This window comes from Nannospalax galili, unplaced genomic scaffold (genome assembly GCF_000622305.1).
Source record: "Nannospalax galili isolate Female #2095 unplaced genomic scaffold, S.galili_v1.0 scaffold2103, whole genome shotgun sequence".
Classification (NCBI taxonomy): Eukaryota; Metazoa; Chordata; class Mammalia; order Rodentia; family Spalacidae; genus Nannospalax; species Nannospalax galili.
The window spans coordinates 258,626-281,666 of record NW_008349069.1 but is presented as its reverse complement, the minus strand read 5'-3'; the positions used below and the strand labels follow the sequence as shown (position 1 = coordinate 281,666).

Here is a 23,041-nt window from a genome sequence, read left to right as displayed (position 1 = left end):
AATTGGTTGGTGGGGGACCAGAAGAGATGGAAACAATGTAAAGGTAATACTCATGTATGAAATTATCAAAAATAAAAAATTAAAAATTTGAAAAATAAATAAAACAATCTGAATTCAACATTAAAAAAAGTTGGGGGGCTGGAGATGGCTCAGCAGTTAAGAGCAGTGGCTGTCAATTCCCAGCACCCACATGGCAGCTAACAACCGTCCGTAACTCCAGTTCCAGGGGATCTGACACCCTCTTCTGACCTCTAAGGCCACTGCACAACACAGGTACACTTACATACACGCAGGCAACACACTCATATGCATAAAATAAAAATAATAAATAATTAAAAAAAAAAATAGAATTTGAGGGGACTGGAGAGATGGCTCAGCGGTTAAGAGCATTGGCTGCTCTTGCAGAGGACCAAGGTTTGATTCCTAGAACCCACATGGAGGCTACCAACCACCTTGTAATTCCAGTTCGAGAGGAATCCAACACCCTCTTCTGACCTCTGTTGGCATTGCACCACACAGATGCACTTATACACATGCAGGCAATACACTCATAAAATAAAAAATAAACTATATTTTAAAAAAAGAATTTGAGGTCACCTTCAGCTACAAACTGAGTTCAAGGCCAGCCTGGGTTACGTGTCCAAAAAAATGCTGGTTGTGGTAGCACGTGTCTGTAATCCCAGCACTCAGGAAGCAGAAACAATAAATTTCCCACAATTTCAAGGCCAGCCCTAGGCCAGCCAGGGCTATAGAATGAGGCCCTACATCAAACAAAGAAACATAAAGCTTAGAAACAGGGCCAGGGGACATGGTTGCACAACATTATGAATGTGCTTAATGTCACATAATTGTACATTTAAAAATTATTAAAATGGAGCCAGTCATGATGCTCATGCCTATAATCCCAGCACCTGGGAGGCAGAGGCAGGAAGATTGCTGCAAGTCTGAGGCCAGCTTGATCTACTAGCAAGTTCTAAGCAATCCATGGCTACAGAATAAGACCCTGTCTCAAAAAAAAAAAAAAAAAAAAAGTGAAGAAAAACTGTTGGATATTTTCACCAAAATTTAATTTACTAAAAACTACTCAATTAGGCACCAATAATAGGTGAATAATGTGAATGAAAATTACATTTCAAGGGTCAAGTAGATGGCTCACTCAGTAAGGTTCTTCCCTTGTAACCATCAGGATTGAGTTTGGGTTCCTAGAAACCACATAAAAAGCCAAGTATGATGGTGCACTTCTGGAATCCCGGTGATGGTGAGATGGGAAATAGAGATAGGCAGATCCCAGGAAGCTCCCCAGCAAACTATGCTGGCCTATGTGGTGAAGTTCTAAAGCAATGTGAGACTGTTTCAAACAAAAAGGAGAAGGCATCTGAGGTCCAACACCCAGAGTTGTCCTTTGACTTCCCCATGTGCAACATGCACATGTACATATATATAATATAATATAACCTGGATGAACCTTGAAAACATGTTAAATGGAGATCTTACTCACAAAAGACCATACATTATATTACTGTAGTCTATGAATAATCCAAAATATGGAAAATTATAGAAAAAGGAAATAGAGGAATGGTTGTCCAAGCAAACACAAGAGTATGACTACTAAAGGACACTGAGTTTCTTCTAGGTATGACAAAAGATTCTAAACTGATTACAGTGAATCTGCACAATTCTGTGAATTATACTACAAATCAATGAATTATATACTTTAAATAGATGAATTGTATGGTATATGAATAATATCTCAAAGCTGTTTCAAAAATGTCTATGTATATAAGCATGTATGTATCTGAGGTTTATTCCAGTTGTTTACACTGGTAAGCAATTAAGTATAACCTAAATATCCATCAGTAAAGTACTGGCTACAGCACATCTACAAAAGAATAAAATTAGGCTGGAGATGTAGCTCAGCTAATTGGTAGTACGCTTTCCTAGCATGCCTGAAGGCCTAGGTTCAATCTTCAGCACTGCATAAACCGAGGATAGTAGCACACAACTATAATCCCTGCACCAGATTCAGCAACGGCAAGAGGAATAGAAAAGATCATCTACAACTACATAGTGAGTTCAAGGCCAACCTTCCAGCATATGACACATATATTCACATTTTTCTTTGTTGTTGTTGCTAGGGATTGGACCCAGGGCTTCATGCACACTAGGCACTTAACAGGGTCTCAAGTAACCTAGGTTGGCTGGAAATTTTTTATCACTTTATGACATTGTAGCCATCACATCACTTGTAGCAGAATGCACTGCTCATATGTTTGTGGTGATATAAACAAACCTACTAGAGTGCTAGCTGTATAAATTATAGCACATACAATTACCTATATTTAATAATTGATTATAATAAATGACTGTTGCTACTTTTTGTATTTACCATATTATATATTGTCATTATTTTAGAGTGCATTCCTTCTACTTGTTAAAAAAGAAATAAATTTACTATATGCTGTTTTAGTTCAGCATCAGTCTGACACCTCTTTAAGTTTACTGCATCTCTTGACCTATAGCACCTGCATTTGTGTAATTACTCTATGATGCTTCTACAATGAAAGAATTATCGAATGATACATTTCTCAGGCTTTGTCTCTGTGGTCTCCACAGGTTTGCACGCATGTGGTGCACTTACATGGAGGCAGAACACTGATACACATAAAAATAAATAAATAAATAAGAAAGTTGCCTGACCACTTTATAAAAATAAATAAATAGGGGGCTGGAGAGATGGTTCAGTGGTTAAGAGCACTGGCTGGGACCCAGGCTCTGTTCCCAGCACCCACATGACAGCTAACAACTGTCTGCAACTCCAGTTCCAGGGGATCTGACACCCTCTTCTGTCCTCCTCGGGCACTACACAACATGACTGCACTTACATACATGCAGGCAATACACTCGTCCACATAAAATAAATGAATAACTTGTGAAAAAAACTTTTTTACTTCCAATTTCTACTGTCAAAAAATATTTGCAAAGATGGTAACAGCATGTACAAGACCCATGCAAACTCACACCAGACAACAACCCTGCACAGAACTGGGGAAATGGGTAAGAAGTTCCAACCTTAGCTGAGGAACTATTGGCAGCTGATGATGGCTGGGTGAGGGAGACTTTGTCTTCTTTAAGGGAGTGATACTACATAGGTTGGCCAGACTCCAGTGGATGAACTCACACTGAGGGACATCTGGGGACACAAACTTACTCAATAGGCCTTAACACATAAGAATGCATAAGATCCAGTGGGGGAATATGGGGACAGTACAGACAGGGGAGGGCGGCCTAAATATCATTAAGATATATTATATGAAATGCATAAAAATTGAACAAAATATATATTAAAATAGTTGTAGTTTTAAAAAATACTTTATTATTTTTATTTTATGTGTATGAGTGTATTGCTTGCATATAGGTAAGTGCACCCTTGTCATGCAATGCCTTCGGAGGACAGAAGAGGTCATCGGATTTCCTGGAACTGGAGTTATGGATAGTTGTTAGCTGCCATGTGGGTTCTGGGATTCGAAACCAGGTCTTCTGCAAGAACAACCAGTGTTCTTAACTGCTGAGCCATCTCTCCAGCCCCATAAAGAGTTTTATATTCTTTGAAACAAAGAAACTGACCTCATTTCCTTTTCCTTCAAGTTGTTCTATTCTGTGAGCAATTTCCTTTGCTATCTTCCAGTATTCTTCAAGATTCTTCTCTTTTGCCTTCATGTCCTTTAATTGTTTTGCTTCATTGTCATCAAAAGAATTCTCTCTTAGACTTAGAGATAACCTCTCAGCTTTGTAATATGGAGGGAAATAGTGATTTTATCATTACTATAAATTCTGACACATTTTAAGGAGAACCTCATATCCCACCCGACCCCTTCTTTAGAGTCTATCGATACTGTCTCAACTGGTACTGAAAACAAATGGAAAGAATGCATGGCAGAGGTCTAGGGCTTAGTCATAAATTTGACACTACTTTTGAAAGTTACAGAAAAATAACATGTGAAAATGTTATTGTAGGTATAAGGGTACTGGCTTTAAAGTAGTAGGTTTTTGGTGCTGAGAATTAAGATCAGAGTCAATCCCATGTCAAATATGTGCTCTACCACTGAGCTATATCTCTCTAGTCTCAAACTATATATATATATATAATTTTATTTTATTTTATTTTATTTTTTTAAATCAGGGTCTCCCTGTAGCCCCAGCTGGCCTGGAACTCACTATGTAGACCAGGCTGATCTTGAACTCACAGAGATCTGCCTGCCTCTGCCTCCCAAGTGCTAGGACTATAGGCATGTGCCACTATGCCCGGCTTCAAATTAGATATATATTTAAAACAGTATTATTTTTATTATTTTTATTTTATGCGTATGAGTATATTGCCTGCATGCATGATAGTACACCTGTGTTGCACAATGCCTCCAGAGGCCAGAAGAGAGTGTTGGATCCCCTGGAACTGGAGTTACTGACAGTTGTTAGCCACTATGTGGGTGCTGGGAACTGAATCCAGGTCCTCTGCAAGAGCAGCCAGTGCTCTTAACCACTGAGCGATCTATCCAGCCCCAAGTACCCTTTTTTAAACATATTATGTTTGTAGTTTTTCTTTCACAGGAACAATCCCATGGCTACTACCAACTCCCCATGCTCCAGCCAGACGGCTCATCATTCTTTGAATATAGCAGGCTCCCTCCTAACCTAGAGCCTTTGTGCCTTCCTGCTCCTTAGGCCTGAGCCATTTGCCTACAGAAGTTTCCTTCATTTTACCTGACTAGCTCAGACATTCAGATCTCTGCTCAAGAATTACTTTCTCCCTATGCTTCTTGACCTTTTGGTTAAGGTCAAGCGAAGAATTATTTTCTCCCAAAACTTTTACTGCTTTAAGTCTAGATCAGATTACTTTGTTACAGGTTCCCAAGTATCTGTAATCTACCCCTTATAACCTCTATGTCAATTTATAATAAGACCTAATTCTCAGTTTTTAGATTATTCATTTATGCTTTCTCTACTTAGACTAACTTTATAAGCACAAACTGTTTTCTTATAACTGGACCCTCAATGCCTAACATAGTGCTTAGTCCATAATAGAAATTCCATTTAAATAAATGAAAGACTGAATGTACTCTATGATTTTGAAATAAATTACCCTTAGTTCTTAAATTTAAGTCCTACAAATTAAGCTTGTCCACAAGGAATAAAATAAATTATCTCAACTGCTGTTCTTATATGTTCTTTTCTATATAGGTTTGCATATGCTGAAAACACCTTACTTGCCACGTCCAAATGGTATACACTGCTTTTCAAGTCTAAAAATATTTGGAAATTAAAATAGCTTGGCTTATTAAAGCAAATATAAATTTCCCTTTGTTGGTTTTTTTTTTTTTTTTTTTTTTTTTTGAGACAGCATCTCACTATGCCTAGGCTGGTCTCAACTCAGAGATCTATCTGCCTCTGTCTCCCAAGACCTGGGATTAAAGGTGTATACCATTACTTGCCATTGATATTCATTCTCTCTCTCTCCCCCTCCCACCACCTTTCCTCTCTTCTCTTTTTTGAAACAGGGTTTCACAAATGTAGCCGTAGTTGGTCTATAACTCTATGTAGACCAGGCTGGCCTCAAACTCACAAAACCTGCCTGTCCCTGCCTCTTGAGTGCTAGGACTCTTGAGTGCTAGGTGCGACACTATACCTAGTCGATTGACCTTTTCTTAAAATAACATTAAACTTACTAATTTTTTGACAGTTGTGAAGCACATAAGTAGCAGCTTTATTTAGTTCTTCATTCTTAGATTCAGTTAAAGTTTGTATCATCAGTGGAAGTCCATTGTTTTTAAAAAGTTCATACTGATTTTCCTCTGTAAAAAATACAAAAAATTCAAATGGCAATTATTTCATCATAAACTATGTGCTCGTGAAGAAAACCCAGGTTTGGTTTCCAATGTTCACATGGTGGCTAATAATTCTCCTTGATTCCAGTTCTAGGGGATCTAATTCCCTTTTCTGGCCTCTGTAGGCATTACATGACATGGGTATACTTACATATAGGCAAAAAACTCATACCCATGAATTTTTTAAAAAAAGGTTAAGAGAGTGTGGATAGTGAGGTAAGGTTGGATATAGAGGAGGGGATCTGAATATGATCAAAATACATTGTATGAAATTTTCAAAGAATCAATAAAAAAGATGGGTGTGGTAGTACATGCCTTTAATCCCAATACTTGGGAAGCAGAGGCAGACAAATCTCTATGTTCCAGGCCAGCCTGGTTTACAGAAAAGTTCCAGGATGGTCAAGGTGACATAATGACACCTTGTCTGAAAAAAAAAAAAGAGCTGGGCATGGTGGCACACACCTTTAGTCCCAGCACTCAAGAGGCAGAGGCAGGAGGATCTCTGTGAGTTCCAGGCCAGCCTGGTCTACATAGTGAGTTCCAGGCCAGCTTGGGGCTACAGGGAGACCCTGTCTCAAAAAGACCAAATAAATAAGTAAATAGAAATAAAAATTAAAAATCAGGGGCTGGAGAGATGACTCAGCGTTTAAGAGCACTGGCTGCTCTTCTAGATGACACAGAGCACTCACACAGCAGCTAACGACCATCCGTAACTCCAGTTCCAGGGGATTCAACATCCTCTTCTGGCCTCTATGGGCTTTGCACGACAAGAGTGCTCTTACATACATGCAGGCAGAACACTCATACATATACAATAAAATTTAAAAAAAGAATTGATAAAACTTTTTTAAAAAAAGGTTAAGAGAAAGAATAGAGAAATTGATGGAGGAAAGTAAGGAAGAGCAGAGGACGCAAGAGAGAACAAAGGGAGAAGAGTGGGAAAGTGAGAGAAAGAAGGGAGGAGAGGAAGAGAGGGAACTGGAGAAGGCTGGAAAAAGGAATAGATTAGACAGAGGGAGAGTGGGAGAAAAGTAGAAAGGGAAGAAAATGGAGGGGATAAGAAAGAGGGACTAATGGAGGTGAAACAAACCTGTGAAAGTTAGGGTTTCAGTAAGGAGTAACAGGATCAGATCCATGTACTGACATGAAGAGGGAGGCTGAAATGAAGAGAGAAGGGAAGGAGCATGGGAGGTAAAGACGATAGGGGACTGAGGGCAATGGAGATGGATAAGGGCTGAGAAAAAGAAGCACAACTTCAGGTCTTAGCAACCGAGAGAATATGGTATGAGAAGGAAAATAAGGAGCCTGAATGACTGGGAGAAAAGTAGGGTTTTAAACTTTTTGTACAACCAGAGGAGAAAGAAACAAAGCATGTTTCTACCCCACTGTTTTAATACACACATTGATAAATCAAATACTTACCACAATCCTCTGTGCAGTGACCAAGGGTAAGTATGATGCTAATTTTTTCTCCTGAATAAAGACTTTCATGAAGTAGTAACGCCAGAAGTTTTGAAACAATGTGGTACTTAGATAATACCATTGCAAAAGTAGCTAGAAGATAGGAAAAAGCAAGTACAAATTTCAGATTTATAAGTATACATGTACTGTATGTTTTCTGAGCTTATTCAGGAAGACTATCATATGCCTGTATAATATCTAGTATATACATGTCATGTAGCATCTAATATATGTGCATGCATGTTAATTTAAATAATTTAAATAAATGCATTATAATAAGATTATGGCTTATTCCAATAGTCCTCATTAATCCCTCAAAAACAATTTTTTTGAAAATTTTATTATTTTTATTTTATGTGTATGAGTGTATTGCCTACTTGTATGTAAACGTACCCGTGCCATGCAATGCCTGTGGAGGTCAGAAGTGGGCTTCAGATCCCCTGGAACTAGAGTTTCAGATGGTTGTTAGTTGCCATGTGGATGCTGGGAATAAAATCTGGGTCTTTTGCAAGAGCAGCCAGCGCTCTTAACTGCTGAATTACCTCTCCAGCCCATAAGCAAACTTTTTTAAAAGAATGGTTTCTTTGGGGGCTGGAGAGATGGCTCAGCAGTTAAGAACGCTGGTTGTTCTTGCAGAAGACCTGGGTTCGAATCCCAGCACCCACATGGCAGCTAACAACTGTCTGTAACTCCAGTCCCAGGGGATCCGACAGCTTCTTCTGACCTCTGGGGGCATTTCACTACACAGGTGCACTTACCTACATGCAGGTAATATACTCATACATAAAATAAAAATAATAAACAAAATTTTTTAAAAGTTAAAAAAAAGAATGATTTCTTCTCAGTTCTGCATGATATTGTGAATATGAAAGCATACGCTATTCCTTAAAGCTGGATATACCCACTCTCATCTTACACATCTCCTCTTATCTACACTGGACAATAAGGAAATTCCTATATAATCAAATTCTGCTCGGCACTGAAATATTCTCCCATCTGGCCATGGCTCTACTAATATTAATGATGCAATGAAGCATATATGAACCTATGTTGAGATATGGCAGAATTCAAGAAGTCCACTATTTTAAGCTATACTTTGCCTCATAAGGTATTTATTTATCTATTCATAGAAGTTTTGATTGTTTGAGATAGGGTCTCACATAGCCCAGACTGGCTTCAAACTTACTATAGAACAGAGGCCTTGAATTCTGATCCTCCTGCTTCCACCTCCCAAATGCCAGGATTACAGGCACACACCACCATGCACAGCCCTCATAAGGCTTTTAACAGTGTTCACCCAGCATCTAAGCATCTAACTATACTGGTATGAACAATAAGGTTGAAAATCCTCATGGACTGTATCTTTAAAATTTTTTTACATTTATTCATTGTGCGTATATCTGTGTGCATGCCATGGCATATATGTGGAGGTCAAAGGACAACTTGGAGAAGTTGGTTCCCTCCTTTCACCATGTGGGTCCTAGGATTGAACTCAGATTCTCAGGCACCTTCACCTGCTTGGTTGCATGGAACAGCCATCTCACTGTTCTATGTGACTGTATCTTTATCATTAAATTGTTTTAATTAAAGATTTTTGTTATTTTAAATTGTGTGTATGCATGTGTGTCTGTGCATGTGTGTCTGTGCACATGAGTGCAGGTGCCGCTAGAGGTATTAGATCCCCATGAGCTGTCTGAGTGCTGGGAACTAAACTTGGATCTTCTGCAAGAACAGTATGTGCTCTTAACCCCTGAGCCATCTTTCTAGGCCCTATCTTAACCATTTTTATGTCTTTGGGACTCAGCTCACAGCAGTTATTCAATAACTGCTTATTAAACAGTCATCTACTTTTTGGGGGGGTTATTTGTAAATGCAAGTAAAGTTCCTTATAGAGGTTTATAGGCTATCATTCCTAGGTGTCTGTAAAAACGAGAAGCAAACATGTCCTCATTTCTCATGCACTGGGTAAGTCAAAACTCATACTCACCACAAAAAGGCATACTTTCATTTTTTAAATTTATGCTTATGTGTATGTCTGTGTGAGTGTATGCCTCATGTTTGCAGGTGCCTATTGAAGCCAGAAGAAGTCACTGAAGTCCTAGAGCTTGTATAAATGGTTGTGAGCTGTTTGACATGAATGTTGGGAATTGGAAAAGCAGCAAGTGCTGTAACTACTGAGTCATCTCTCCAGCCCCAATTTAATTTTTCTTTCTCTCCCTCTCTCTCTCTCTCTCTTTCTTTTTCTTCCTTCCTTCCTTCCCTTCCTTCCTTCCTTCCTTCCTTCCTTCCTTCCTTCCTTTCTTCGTCTTTTTGTCGGTTGTTTTTTGACAGGGTCTCTCTAGTCACAGCCCACCTAGAAATCACAATGTGAACCAGCTGGCCTCTCAGAGAGATCCACCTGCCTCTGCCTCCCAAGGGCTGGGATTAAAGGCATGCCCCACTATTCCTAGCCCAATTTAATTCTTTATATAATCCTTAAAATTTTATAAATTGGGTTTTCCATTTCTGATGTCTCAAACTTTCTAGATAGTTCATCAAAACCTTTTTACTTAAAATTGCTTTTTAAGTGAAATCAATATTTAGGAATGACAGGCTCTTATTTTGATTCAATCATTAGACCTGAAGTTAGAATACTTAGATATGAATTCTTAGAAAAGCTGTAACTTCTCTGGGAAAATAAAGAATGACAATAGGTCATTTCTAAGATTTCTTTGCATTCGTAAGAAACTGGAAATGTACTCGACCATGGTGCCTTAATGTAGCATTTCAACAGTTAGCATGTTCAATTAAAACAAAATTCAGTTACAGGAAATCTAAACATTTTCACTCACGATTATTAGCAATACATGCATCCACAGTCTTTGTCACTACCACCGCAAGCTTAGCACTGGAAACAGTCTTTTGTGAGTCAGACTCCAGTCGCACAAGAACTTGAGATAATATATCCAGTCCACCAGCAGATACAAAGCATTTCTGAACATGAGCTTAAGGAATAAAGTAACAGAACTATTCTCAAAAGACTGGTGCATGGTTTCATTCAATTAATTTATACTAAATATAACATTTAATTTGGCTTTTAAATACTAAAACTCCAAAAATTACAGAATTAAAAATAGAAATTTTATTTATCTATCTATGTATACACACATGCACATAGACATACATATACAGGAGTACTTCATTTCAACATATGTATAAGTGAGGCTGGAGAGATGGCTCAGTGGTTAAGAGCACTGGCTGCTCTTGCAGAGGACCTGGGTTCTAATCCTAGCACCAACAAAGTGGCTAACAACCGTCTGTAACTCCAGTTCCAGGGGATCCAACACCATCTTCTGACCTCCGAGGGCACTACAGGACATGGGTGTATTTACGTACACGTGGACAATATACTTATACACATAAAAATAATAAATAAAATATTTTAAAAATTATATGTATAATAGAACAGTACTTTGTTATGTGTAGGAAACATATTTCATTTCTGAGGATTGATGTATTTTGTAATATTGTTAAACAAGTCTTTCACTAGAGCTATAAAGAGCAGGTTCAGCAGGGGGTGGGGAGTAGGAAAGTGGTATATACCTATCATAGTACTGGAGAGGCAAAGGCAGTATATTGAGTTTAAGACCTAGTTAGCCTCAACAACTATACCAACAAAATAATAGATTCATTTACTCATCTTGCCATTATAATCAGCAAGATGCCTATTTTCTGAATTCCAACATAACTTATACTTCATATTGCTTGAATTTACAAGAGGCAAACCACTTAATTGTTCCAAAAACACACATGCATCTTATTTATACCTTCTCAGAGCACAAAACTCTTAACATATCGAGACATAATAACTATTCCAATTTAGTGAAAGACACAGACACAGTCACAGACACACACACACACACACACACACATTTGAGACAAGGTTATCACTCTGTACCCCAAGCTGGCTTCACAGGCAGGATCATCCTGCTGCTAACCATTTCCTAAGTGTTGGGATTATAAACATGTACCACCATGCCTCAGTTTGAAAATTATGTTCATGGCAAGTATCTCATGAATCTCTGAATTCAATATCTTTACAGTTGCCATTCTAGAAACAGGCTTAAAATAATTGAATACTAGACTAGAAGTTAAAATCCTGCCACGAATATTTTTCCTAGTTTAGCCTAATTCCATTAATTAAAGCAAGATAATTTTAAAGCAAAAGTCAATTTTCATTTTGTTCAATAATAGATATTAACCTAAAAATATATCCAGAATTTTACCCTAGTCATTTATTACACATTTATTTAATCTATTTTAGTGCTGGGACAGTCTACATAAGTACTTTACCACTGAGCTACATTTCCAGTTCCCCTTCTTAAAAATATAAGCCAGGTGTGGTTATGCACGCCTTTAATCCCATCACTTGGGAGGCTGAGGCAGGCAGATCTCTGTGAGTTCGAAGCCAGCCTGATCTGCATATCAAGTTCCAGGCCAGCTGGGGCTACAGGGAGACCCTGTCTCAAAAAGATCGGAAAAAAAGTGTTTAATTAATTAATTTTGTTTTGAAACAGAGTCTCATGTAGGCTACGCAGGCACTGAACTCCTTTTATGCAGCTAAGACTAGCCTGAACTCCTGATTTCTCTGCTTCCACCTGTCAAGTGCTGGAATTAAAAACACATGCTGCTCTTGCAGAACACCTGAGGCCAATTCCCAGCACCCACATGGCACAGTTTACAATCACCTGTAACTCCAGCTCCAGGGGATCTGACACTCTCTTTTGGACTCTGTGGACACCTGTATGCACGTGATGCAACACACAGACAAGCAGGCACACACACGTGTGTATAAAATTTAAAAAATCCATGAACATTATATATCTCCCCACAATTTAGATGTTATTTCACTGAATCTGGAACTTGCCGTTTCAGCTAGACTTTCTAGCCAGCAAACCCCTGGGATCTGCCTATCTCTGCTTCCCCGGCACTAGAGTTACAAGTGCAGACCATCATGTCTAGCTCTAATGTGGGTTATTGGATATCTGAACTCAGGTCCTTACAGTTGTACTTATGGCAAGTACTTTACCCACTGAGTTATCTTCCTAGACCCCATTGATTATAATAATATCAAAAAACCCTAGCCAGGTATGATGGGCTCACACTATAATCCCAACACTTGGGAGACTGAGGCAGGATTGCAGTGAATTCAAGGCCAACCTGGGTTACACAGTGAATTTTTGAGCTAGCCTGAGCTACAGAGGGATATCCTGTCTGAAAACAAAATTTTTTAACTTAACTGCTGGGGCTGGCAAGATGGCTCAGCAGTTAGGAGCACTGGCTACTCTTGGAGAGAACCAGAGTTTGGTTCCCAGCATCCACATGGTAGCTTGCAAATATCTATAACTCCAGTTCCAGGGGATCCAACACCTTCCTCTGATCTCCATGGGCATTGCACGATATAGATGCACTTACATGCAGGCAATACACTAATACACAAAAAAGTTATAAATAAAAATATTTTTTTAAAAAGTTTTTTAAAAACTCAACTACTTTGTTGTAAATTTAATGAAATATATGCAGTGCATATATTTTATGTCTTCCCCAGAGACTCATGTATGGAAGGCTTTGTCCTTTGCTCCCAGTGCTATTTGGAGCTCATGGACTCTTTTAGGAGGTAGGTGTGAATAGAAATAAGTCATTGAGATGTGCCATTGAGAAGAATTTTAGGACCCTGGCACCTTTCTGTTTCCACCTCCCTGGTATGACTAGATGAGCAGTCGCTTCTGTCATGCAGTCCCACCATGATGGACTTCCTTGCATTAGGTTCCAAAGTCACAAGGCATTGACCTTCTTCCTTGTAAGTTATCTAAAATATATGGTAGAGAAGGACAGAGAAAGATACCTGAAGCCATCCTCTGGCCTCCACATGGGCATGCACAGGCAAGTGTACCTACAGCCACATGTACACACATACACAAACACTGCCCACATACATGAGCACACAAACCAGTTTAGGTTTCCAATTATTTGTTGAGGCATCTAGGAATATGATTTTGTATGACCTTATATCCTGCATTCTTCCTAAAATCATTATTACTTACAGTAGCTTCTTTTGATTTTCTATATATACCATCATGTCATTTATGGGAAAATAATTATTTCTTTTCTTTCCAATCTCTATACATTTTATTTCAATTTCTTGCCTTATTGCATTGGCTAAGACATCCAATAAAAGTGTTAAGTAAAAAATAGTGAGACTAGCCAGGAGTGGTGGTGCACGCGTTTAATCCCAGTACTCAGGAGGAAGAGGCAGGTGGACCTCTGTGAGTTTGAGGCCAGCTGAGGCTACAGGGAGACCCTGTCTCAAAAAGACCAAAAAAAAAAGTGAGACTGGCAATTATGTATATATGTATATATATAGGCCTTTTATTACATTAAATAAGTGCCTTTCTGCTCCCAGTTTATCGAGTTCTTATGAAGATATGATGCATCATGTATAGTACTTTTCCTGTAACTATTGAGACTGTCATCTAGTTCTTCTTTCCTAGTCTGTGAACATGGCAAGTTTTATAATGCTAAGCCAATCTTGCACTCCTAGGATACAGGTCACTCAGTCATATGTATTGTCCTTTCTTCATATAGTTAAGATTTTCAGAAAAAAAAAGTTCGAGGAAGAGTCTTATGCTATAGCCCAGACTGGCCTGGAACTCATTATGTAGACCAGGCTAGATTCAAACTTCTCTTGCCTTAGCTTCCCAAGTGGTGAGATTTTAAGTATGAGCCACCAAACCATGCTTGAATTTTACTTTTCATTTATTCATTTATTTATTATTTATTTGGCTTTTTGAGACAAGGTCTCCCTGTAGCCCCAGCTGTCCTGGAACTTGCTAAGCAGACTAAGCTACCCTTGATCTCATAGAAATCTACCTCTGCCTCCCAAGCGCTAGGATTAAAGGTATACACACACTACCATGCCTGGCCCAGGTTTGCTTTTTAAATATTTTGCTAAATTTTAAAAAAATTATTTATTTATTTATTTATTTATTTATTTATTTTGGTCTTTTTGAGACAGGGTCTCCCTGTCGCCCCAGCTGTCCCGGAACTATGTAGACCAGGCTGGTCTTGAACTCACAGGGATCTGCCTGCCTCTGCCTCCTGAGTGCTGGGATTAAAAGCGTGCACCACCACGCCTGGTTATTTATTTATTTTATGTGTATGAGTGTTTTGCCTGCATGTTTATAAGTACACTACATGCATGCAATGCCTCCAGGGTACAGAAGGGGGCATCAGATCCCCCTGAAACTGGAGTTAAGGATGGTTGTTAGCTGCCATGTAGGTGCTGAGAACCAAACCCAAGTCCTCTGCAAGAGTAGCCAGTGTTTGTACCTACTGAGCCATCTCTCCAGCCTCATTGTTAAGTATTTTAATATCTAGGGCTGGGTATGTAATTCTGAGTTGGTTAGAATGCTGCCTTAGCATGCACAAAGTGGTGGGTTCAATTCAAAGCACCATATAAACCAAGCACTGTAACCCACATCTCGAATCCCAGCACTTGGAGAGTGGATACAGGACATTAAGGGGTTCAAGGTTATTCTTGAAGGCAGAGAATACAAAGCCAGCCTAGACTATATGACTCTGTATCAAATAAGCAAATAGTATTTTTTTTTTTGGTCTTTTTGAGACAGGGTAGCCCCAGCTGTCCTGGAACTCACTATGTAGACCAGGCTGGCCTTGAACTCACAGAGATCTGCCTGCCTCTGCCTCCCTCTGCCTGTGCTGTGATTAAAGGCGTGTGCTACCACATCCGGCAACAAATAGTATTTTTATATCAATGTTCATAAGAGATACTGGCCTGTAGGTATTTTGTGTTGCCTTTTTTGGTGTGGGTGTAATGCTAGCCTTATAGAATGTGTTCACAAGTGTTTTTTCCACTTCTATTCTGGAAATAATTTATGTAGAATTGCTTTTGGATTTTTCTTTCCTGAAATGTTTAGTAGAATTCACCAGTAAAATTATCAGGCCATGAAATTCACAGGTTTAGTAAGGCTTTAAACTAAGAATTCTGTTCCTTTGACACAGAAATATAAAATCAGGTGTGTTGGCACACACCTGTGATCTCAGTAGTTGGGAGGTGGAAGAAGGATCAGTTTACGGCCAGCCTCAGCTACATAGCAAGTTTGAGGCCAGTCTGGGCTAAACAAAACCCTGTCCTGAAAAAACAATAAACAAACAATACATTTGAATTACCTGGTTCTTTTGAGTAAGTTTTGTAATTTGTATATTTTAAAGAATTTGTCAAATTTATCAGAATTCTCAAATTTCGTGGCATAACATTGTTTCTTACTATTGTTTTATTAACCTTTTAATATATATTAAGATCCAGAGTGATGTCACCTTTCAGGCTGACATTGGCACTTTGGATTCTTTGACGCAGGCCTTGAACTTTTGGCAGTCCTCCTCACTCAGGCTCCCACCACTCTCAAGACATCTAAGTCTTTAATTACTAGTTATTTCCACTTTTCAAGGTGTTTTTGTTCATATTTTAAATGCATTTATTTATTAATATTGTATGCTCTGTGCATAGGTCAGAGGACAACTTTGTGGAGTCTGTTCTCTCCTTGCACCTTTACATGGGTTCTAGGGATCAAACTCAGGTCATCACGATATTTGTTCATTTCTAATTTAATTCCAGACTGTACATTCTATGGGGTTTAGGTTTGTTATCTCACTGTCCTGTTTCTAGAGGGTATCTAAGGAGATGAAAAAAACTATACTGCAGGCTGGGTATGGTAGCATGTGCTTATAATCTCAGCACTTGGAAGGTGGGGACAGGAGTGTCAGCAGCTCAAGGTCCTCCCCCAACTACATAGTGAGATCTAAGCCAATCTGGGCTGCATGAGCAGCTTCCACCTACCAAGAAACAACTATGCTACTGCCACCGTCTTTCCAATATGCTCCCAATAATATCTACTTTCAAATTTTTCTTACCTTCAAGGGTCAGCATCCACCCCAAATGGCCCAAATTAAAAGTGCAAAATTCATTAATTGAATTAATGAAATAATGATTTCAATACTTTTTGTTCTGCTTTAAAAATGTTTCTTAAAGAATGACCCAGAAAGTGAATACCTACTGTTGTTGGCAAGAGTAAGTCCAATGACTGAGCATATAGGGCGAATGATCTCAGTCTTCATGCAATTCATTAGCCATTTATTAGCATGTGAAAAAAGGCAACAACAAAACATCTGATTCTCATCTGAAAGGAGGAAAGTCAATCATATTTTCATTTGACATTTAAAAATATCAGTTTTCCTTTTTTAATTTATAGTTAAATATCTGATAACTACCGTTTTGAGGATTGTTGACACAGACGCACAGAGTCCCACACACTGAAGACCACAACTGGTAACTCTGGAAAACATTATTATCTGACAAATCCAACTCATAATCTGAAAGAACTGTCCTATTAGGTTGGTTAAAAAGAAGACAATAAATCATTTTAAATCCATTTAGATCTTAAGCAATGAATAATAAGAAATTTTATTAACTTACCTGAACAACTGTGACAGAACTTCAATACAACCTGTTTCTCTCACAAGCGTTTGTCCAGTCCCTTAAAAAAGAGTCATATATTACATGAATGTGACTTTTACTTAGGAATAATTTTGCAAAAATTTAAAACAACGCTTAGTTTTTTTTTTAAGAAGAAGCATTTCATTACAGCTTTAACGTACTCAATAACAATTTCCAGAGCAAAGATACATCTCTTTCAAAAGTGGCTATAAAATTTTTAGTTTCACAGTTGAATTAATACAGTTATACAATATTGAACTCAGTATAAACCCTGTAAGACATAAAATTGAATGAGTTTTTAACCTTTAAAAAAGATCTCCATTTCATTTTAAAATATACTGTTTCTTATAAACTCATTGTTTTTGCTAATAACACTTAGATGCATCTCTAATCTGTATGTACCTGATTATTACTAGTCACGGTCAGTTGCACGTGGATCCTTGGCACCCGTGTATGGATATAAAGTCATCGGGTAGATTTCAATGGTAATATTTATCACCTCTACTAATTAACCTGACATAAATTTTTATGCTTCCTCCTCATTTTTTTAATTTGTTGATTTTTTGGTGTGTTTATCACACAGAACATCCCAAACAATCTTATTCATCTATATATCCACTTCCCAGATGGCACCCTCTCATAACCTCCCCCTCCCACTAGAGCCCTTATACTCTGTTATCCCTGCTACTGTCTGCTGTGTGTCAGCACCCCCAGCCATTCCCCACTACTTGTCCATCTGGTGAATCTAGTCAGCCTATCTAGAGGTCTTTGTTTCAGGAAGGTCAGCTGTTCCTCATCTAGCAGCAATCAGTTGTCAATATTCCTTTAGATAAGATTGGGGTCTGCTGCTCATTTTCCCAGTTCTATGCTGGGTTACTATCTAGGAGTCTCTTGGGCCAGCCTGGCCAACAACTCAAAAGAAGGTATCTCCTATCTGGCATTGTTTCTTGCTATGTAGCCTTCAGCTATACATATGGACTGTTAAAAAATTATATTGGCCCCTTTAATCTTTGGTTATACTTTCCTTTTGGATGTTTAAGGCCATACAGTTGGCTCAGATAAACCAATTTATTTTTACTCTTAAGGCCGTTTGAAGATCTGTTCCTCAGGGGTCACATGGGCTTGGGAGGAGCCCCTGGCTCCTTTTACCAGTTCCGCCTATGTGACAATAAGTCAAAGGTCCTACTCATGGCTGGCTTTGCTTGGAAACACGGAGGAAATGTTTCCGCTGTGTTGACCCTCCTTTTTGTAGACTGGACACCAGTTCAAGTCCATCTTGTGGGGTCTCCATGGCCTCTTGATCAACAGGACAGGTGACTCACCACAATTATAGGACATTTTGAGAGATACTCATATACCCCTGGAACTAGTTGACCTAGGAGGGCAAGGAGCAAAAACTGTCCTTTATGTCCCTCTGATCAAATTAGTATAGGTCTCAAAGTATGTCTGTTAAACATTCAAGAAGGTTAGTTCCACCAGTCTGGTACTTTTAATTACCATGAAAAAACAACACTTAAATAGCTTTAAGCTATCAAAGTAGTACAAAGCACACAGAATTATAGGTAAAAATCTATAATCAAATCAGGTTTGGTGGTGTATGCCTTTAATCCTAGCACTTGGGAGGCAAGAGGCAGGCAGATCTCTGTGAGATGGAAGTCAGCCTGGTCTACATGGTGAATTCCAGACCAACTGTTGGGAGGCAGAGGAAGAGGTAGAGGCAGGTAGGTCTCTGTGAGTTCAAGGACAGCCTGGTCTACATAACCAGTTTCAGGCCAGCTGGGGCTTCAGGGAGACCCTGTCTTAAACAAAACCAACAACATATCTGTAATTAAATTTATTATGAAAATACACTATGCTTAGAGACTGATAACATTCAAACTTCCTCTAAAAATTATGAAATGCTGTGTTACATTATGATTCTGTTACAATGTTAAAATAGTCTCCAAAGCGGAAAAAAATCATTCTATTTTTTTCAGGTTTTTCAAAGTAGCAAAAATAAAATCTAGAAGCATTTCAAGTATCTAACAATTTGAAGATTAAATGAAGCAATATTAAAAAAAAACACTAAGGGTTGAGAAAATGGCTCAGTCAGTAAGGTGCTTGCAGCATGAGCATGAGGACCTGAGTTTGATCCCCAGCACCCACTGTAAAAAAGAAATAAAAAAAGAGCTGGGTGTCTGCACCTGTAATTCAAGCACTGGGGTGGCAGAGATTAGAGCATCCCTGGGGCTTGCTGGCCAGTCAGTCTAGCTAAACTGGCAAGCTCTAGCTCAGGGAGAGACTTTATCTCAAAAAAAGGTAGAAAGTGACTAAAGAAGACACTCGACATCAACCTCTGGCCTCCACACACAGGCACACATGCATTTACACACATACACTGACAAACACAAATTCTTAATTAGGTACACAGGAACACTGTATACTATATATTTTCAACTGCTTTAAATCTACAATTATCCCAAAATAAGACCCACTGATGGTAAATACAGTAAACCTTGTAACAAACCCAGCACTTGAGAGGCAGAGGCAGGCGGATCTCTGTGAGTTCAAGGCCAGCCTGGTCTACATAGCGAGTTCAAAAAGACCAAAAACATCCCAAAATGGTCAATTCAATAAAGTCAACCAATTCATTAAATGCTTCTCTTTTTCCTTTTAAAGCTGTTTCATTTTGGTGATTGTTAGGTAGTACCAATCACTTTATTATTTCTTAAAATTAACAAATATCAAGAGATTAAATGGACACTATAATTCCTTTGTTAAAGCTAGTATCTCTTAGAAGTCAATGAGTTAAAAAGTCACGTACAACCAGAATGACTAGAACAGAAGTAGCAATGACTAGTCCAAGAATCTTAACATGTTTAAATGTTCAGAAGAATATGTACTTACGATTATTTGAAACCAGAACCAAAAGAACATAGGAAGACATTCTTTTCAAATTTGTGTTTGAATCATCATTAGATAAGAGCAAAGTCAAGTCTTTGAAGACCTCTGAAGTACACAAAGTTTCCTGACAGTAAACTGAAACATAAAATACAATTTTCATTTTAATATACTGACACAAACCAGTTTGAAAATATGCTAAACAAAATATAATGTTGTCAAACTGGGGATGGTTCTCAACTGAATCTCATTTAATTGATACTTATTAGAAACACAAAATTTTTGACAAAATGAAACACGGTTACTTAAGTGGCAGATGAAAGCTACACTATCTTTTAAAAAATATTTTTCAAATTTCATGTATTTGCTGTACATGGCAGCACACACCTTTAATCCCAGCACTTGGGAGGCAGAGACAGGTAGATCTCTGTGAGCTCAAAGCCAGTCTACACAGTAAGCTCCAGTTCAGCTAAGACTATGGGAAGACCCTGTCTCACAAAAACCGAAAACAACAACAAAATCAACCCCCAAACCCCACATTTGTATGTTTGTGTATGTGTGTGTGCAGGCATGTACAACACAGTACTCATGTGGGGCTCAGAGTACAACTTAAAAGAACTGGTTCTCTCCTTCTACTATATAGGTCAGGGATCAAACTCCGGTTGCCAGGCTTACCAGCAAGCACCTTTACCCACTGAGTCATATAGCCAGTCTTTAAGTAGCAATCTTAATCAAAAGTACTTGACCTAAACTCCAAAGTACACATTTAAGTATCCTAGAATTGCCAATAAAATTCTAACCAAATAAAATATTAAAATTAGACCAAAAATTTTTGAGAAGAGGAGTAAAAACCAAAGAAAGAAAAACAAGAAAATCCAGGTGTCTGCTTTGGGAATCAGGGACAGGCAATTTTTGTGCTATTTCTTGAGACTTTTGGAGTAATAAAAGTCTTTTCAAAACTCAAAAATGACACTGGGCATACTACAATCCCAATGCTTGGGAGGCACTTTAACCCCAGCCCTGGGAAGTGGAGGCAGGAGGATCTCTGTAAGGTCAAGGCCAGCCTCGCCCACATAGTGACTTCCAAGTGGGGTGGGAAACAACAACAACAAGAAAAACCAATGCTTAGGAGGAAAAATAGAATTGTGATGTCAAGGCCAGTTTGTGCAACATAGCAAGATCTTCACATCCCCTCCCTCAAAGAAAAAAATCAGGAAACAAAAATAACCCTCAAACCTGAGAGCCAGCATCCTTCCCCACATCTGTAATAACAGCTACTCAGGAGGCTGAGGCAGAACTGTGAGTTCCAGGTCAACCTAAGCTACCTAGTAAGACTTGGTCTCATATGTAGGATTTTGTACAAGTAATTTGGACGCTGGGGTTATAGCTCAGTAATAGAGCATGTGCTTAAGATATATGAGGCACTGGGCTCAATCTCTAACACCAAAAAAATTAAAGAGTTAGGTGTGGCCAGGCGTGGTGGCACACACCTTTAATCCCAGACAGAGGCAGGTGGATCTCTGTGAGTTCAAGGCCAGCCTGGTCTATGTAGTGAGTTCCAGGACAGCTGGGGCTACAGGGAGACCCTGTCTCAAAAAGACCAAAAAAAGAGTTAGGTATGGTGGTACACACCTTTAATCCCAACACTTGAGAGGCAGAGGCAGGTGGATCTCTATGAAATGGAGGCCAGCCTGGTCTATATCATCAGTTCTAGGTCAACTGGGACTATAGAGAGACTCTGTCTCAAAAAGAGGTATAGCTTAGCAGTTAAGAGCAGCTGCAGAGGACGCAAGTTTGATTCCCAGTACCTACATGGCAGCTAACAACCATCAGTAACTCCAGTTTAGGAGAATCCAACACCCTCTTCTGACCTCCATGGGCATTGCATGACACAGGTGCACTTACATACATACAGGCAATACACTCATACACAAAAATATAAATAATAAATATTTTTTAAAAGATAATTTGAGCACAATAATATAACAAATATTCAGGACCTGGCACCGCTACTAAACCCCATTTCTTTTTTAAAAAATATTTTATTTAGCCGGGCGTGGTGGCGCACACCTTTAGTCCCAGCACTTGGGAGGCAGAGGCAGGCGGATCTCTGTGAGTTCAAGGCTAGCCTGGTCTACACAGTGAGTTCCAGGACAGCTGGGATTACAGGGAGATATTGTCTCAAAAAGACCAAAAAAATTTTTTTTATTATTTTAATATTTTTATGTGTATGCATGTACTGTTTGCACATAGGTAAGTGCACCTGTGTCATGCAATACCTGAGGAGGACAGAAGAGGCAGATTCCCTGGAACTGGAGTTACAGACAGTTGTTAGCTGCCATGTGGGTGCTGAGATTCGAACCTGGGTCTTCTGCAAGAACATTCAGTGTTCTTAACCACTGAGCCATCTCTCCAGCCCCCTAAACCCTATTTCTAAGGCTAGATAGTTCATCCCTACACCCTCAATGCCTAGCACAGAGCTTGATTCTTAACAGTTAATGAAGACATAATTAATGAACATATAAAAATATAAAATTGGTTTGACAAACTGATGGTGTAGATTCAAATTCATTTCAAGTATATTGCAAAAAACTGTTTTGGCCAAAATGAATGTCTATACCCAAAGCATACAAGATGGTTTTGGATTAAACCATTTAAAAAAGGAACAAAATACTACAATTATTTAATTATAATACAATGCTTAGAGGACAACAAATAAAATTTTGTACTTTACCATTTCCTTCTGCAACAACTCCTAATACATATAAGGCTGCTTCTTTCACCATGCTATGCTCACTGGATTTTGCAAGATCTTTTACAAATATCAAACCACCAATTTCCCGGAAATAAAGACCTGCATTACCTGCAAGGTTTTCAGACAAAACAAAATAGAAATGCTATTTACTTTGAATATTCTATTTAAGATTAAAAAAAAATCAAATGAGCCAGGCATGGTGGCACACACCTTTAATCCCAGCACTTGGGAGGCAGAGGCAGTGGATCTCTGTGAGTTCAAGGCCAGCCTGGTCTACATAGTTGAGTTCCAAGACAGCTGAGGCTGGCTACAGGGAGACCCTGTCTCAAAAAAATAAAAAAAAAAAAAAAATCAAATGAAGAAAATGCTGAAGAGAAACATCTATCTATCTATCTATCTATCTATCTATCTATCTATCTATCTATCTATCTTTCTTCTATCTTTCAATCTGTCTATCATCTATCTATCTATCTATCTATCTATCTATCTATCTATCTTCTATCTTTCAATCTG

At 38.6% G+C, this 23,041-nt stretch overlaps 1 protein-coding gene across 5 annotated transcripts in view; it reads right to left on the bottom strand.

Annotated features, from left to right (window-relative positions):
- The window catches only part of Terb1 (telomere repeat binding bouquet formation protein 1), a 52,322-nt gene that overhangs the window by 16,887 nt on the left and 12,394 nt on the right, over positions 1 to 23,041 (bottom strand). For 4 of the 5 annotated variants that reach the window (XM_029569985.1, XM_008846274.3, XM_029569982.1 and 1 more), the window contains exons 4-12: positions 22,508 to 22,636; positions 19,780 to 19,911; positions 16,873 to 16,933; positions 16,668 to 16,783; positions 16,454 to 16,576; positions 10,172 to 10,324; positions 7,302 to 7,433; positions 5,721 to 5,846; positions 3,625 to 3,785 (exon numbers count right to left, since the gene is read on the bottom strand). In XM_029569985.1, coding sequence (XP_029425845.1) covers positions 3,625 to 3,785; positions 5,721 to 5,846; positions 7,302 to 7,433; positions 10,172 to 10,324; positions 16,454 to 16,576; positions 16,668 to 16,783; positions 16,873 to 16,933; positions 19,780 to 19,911; positions 22,508 to 22,636 — 1,133 coding nt within the window. The remainder of the gene's footprint in view (positions 1 to 3,624; positions 3,786 to 5,720; positions 5,847 to 7,301; positions 7,434 to 10,171; positions 10,325 to 16,453; positions 16,577 to 16,667; positions 16,784 to 16,872; positions 16,934 to 19,779; positions 19,912 to 22,507; positions 22,637 to 23,041) is intronic. The other variant, XM_029569983.1, reaches the window with a different exon arrangement.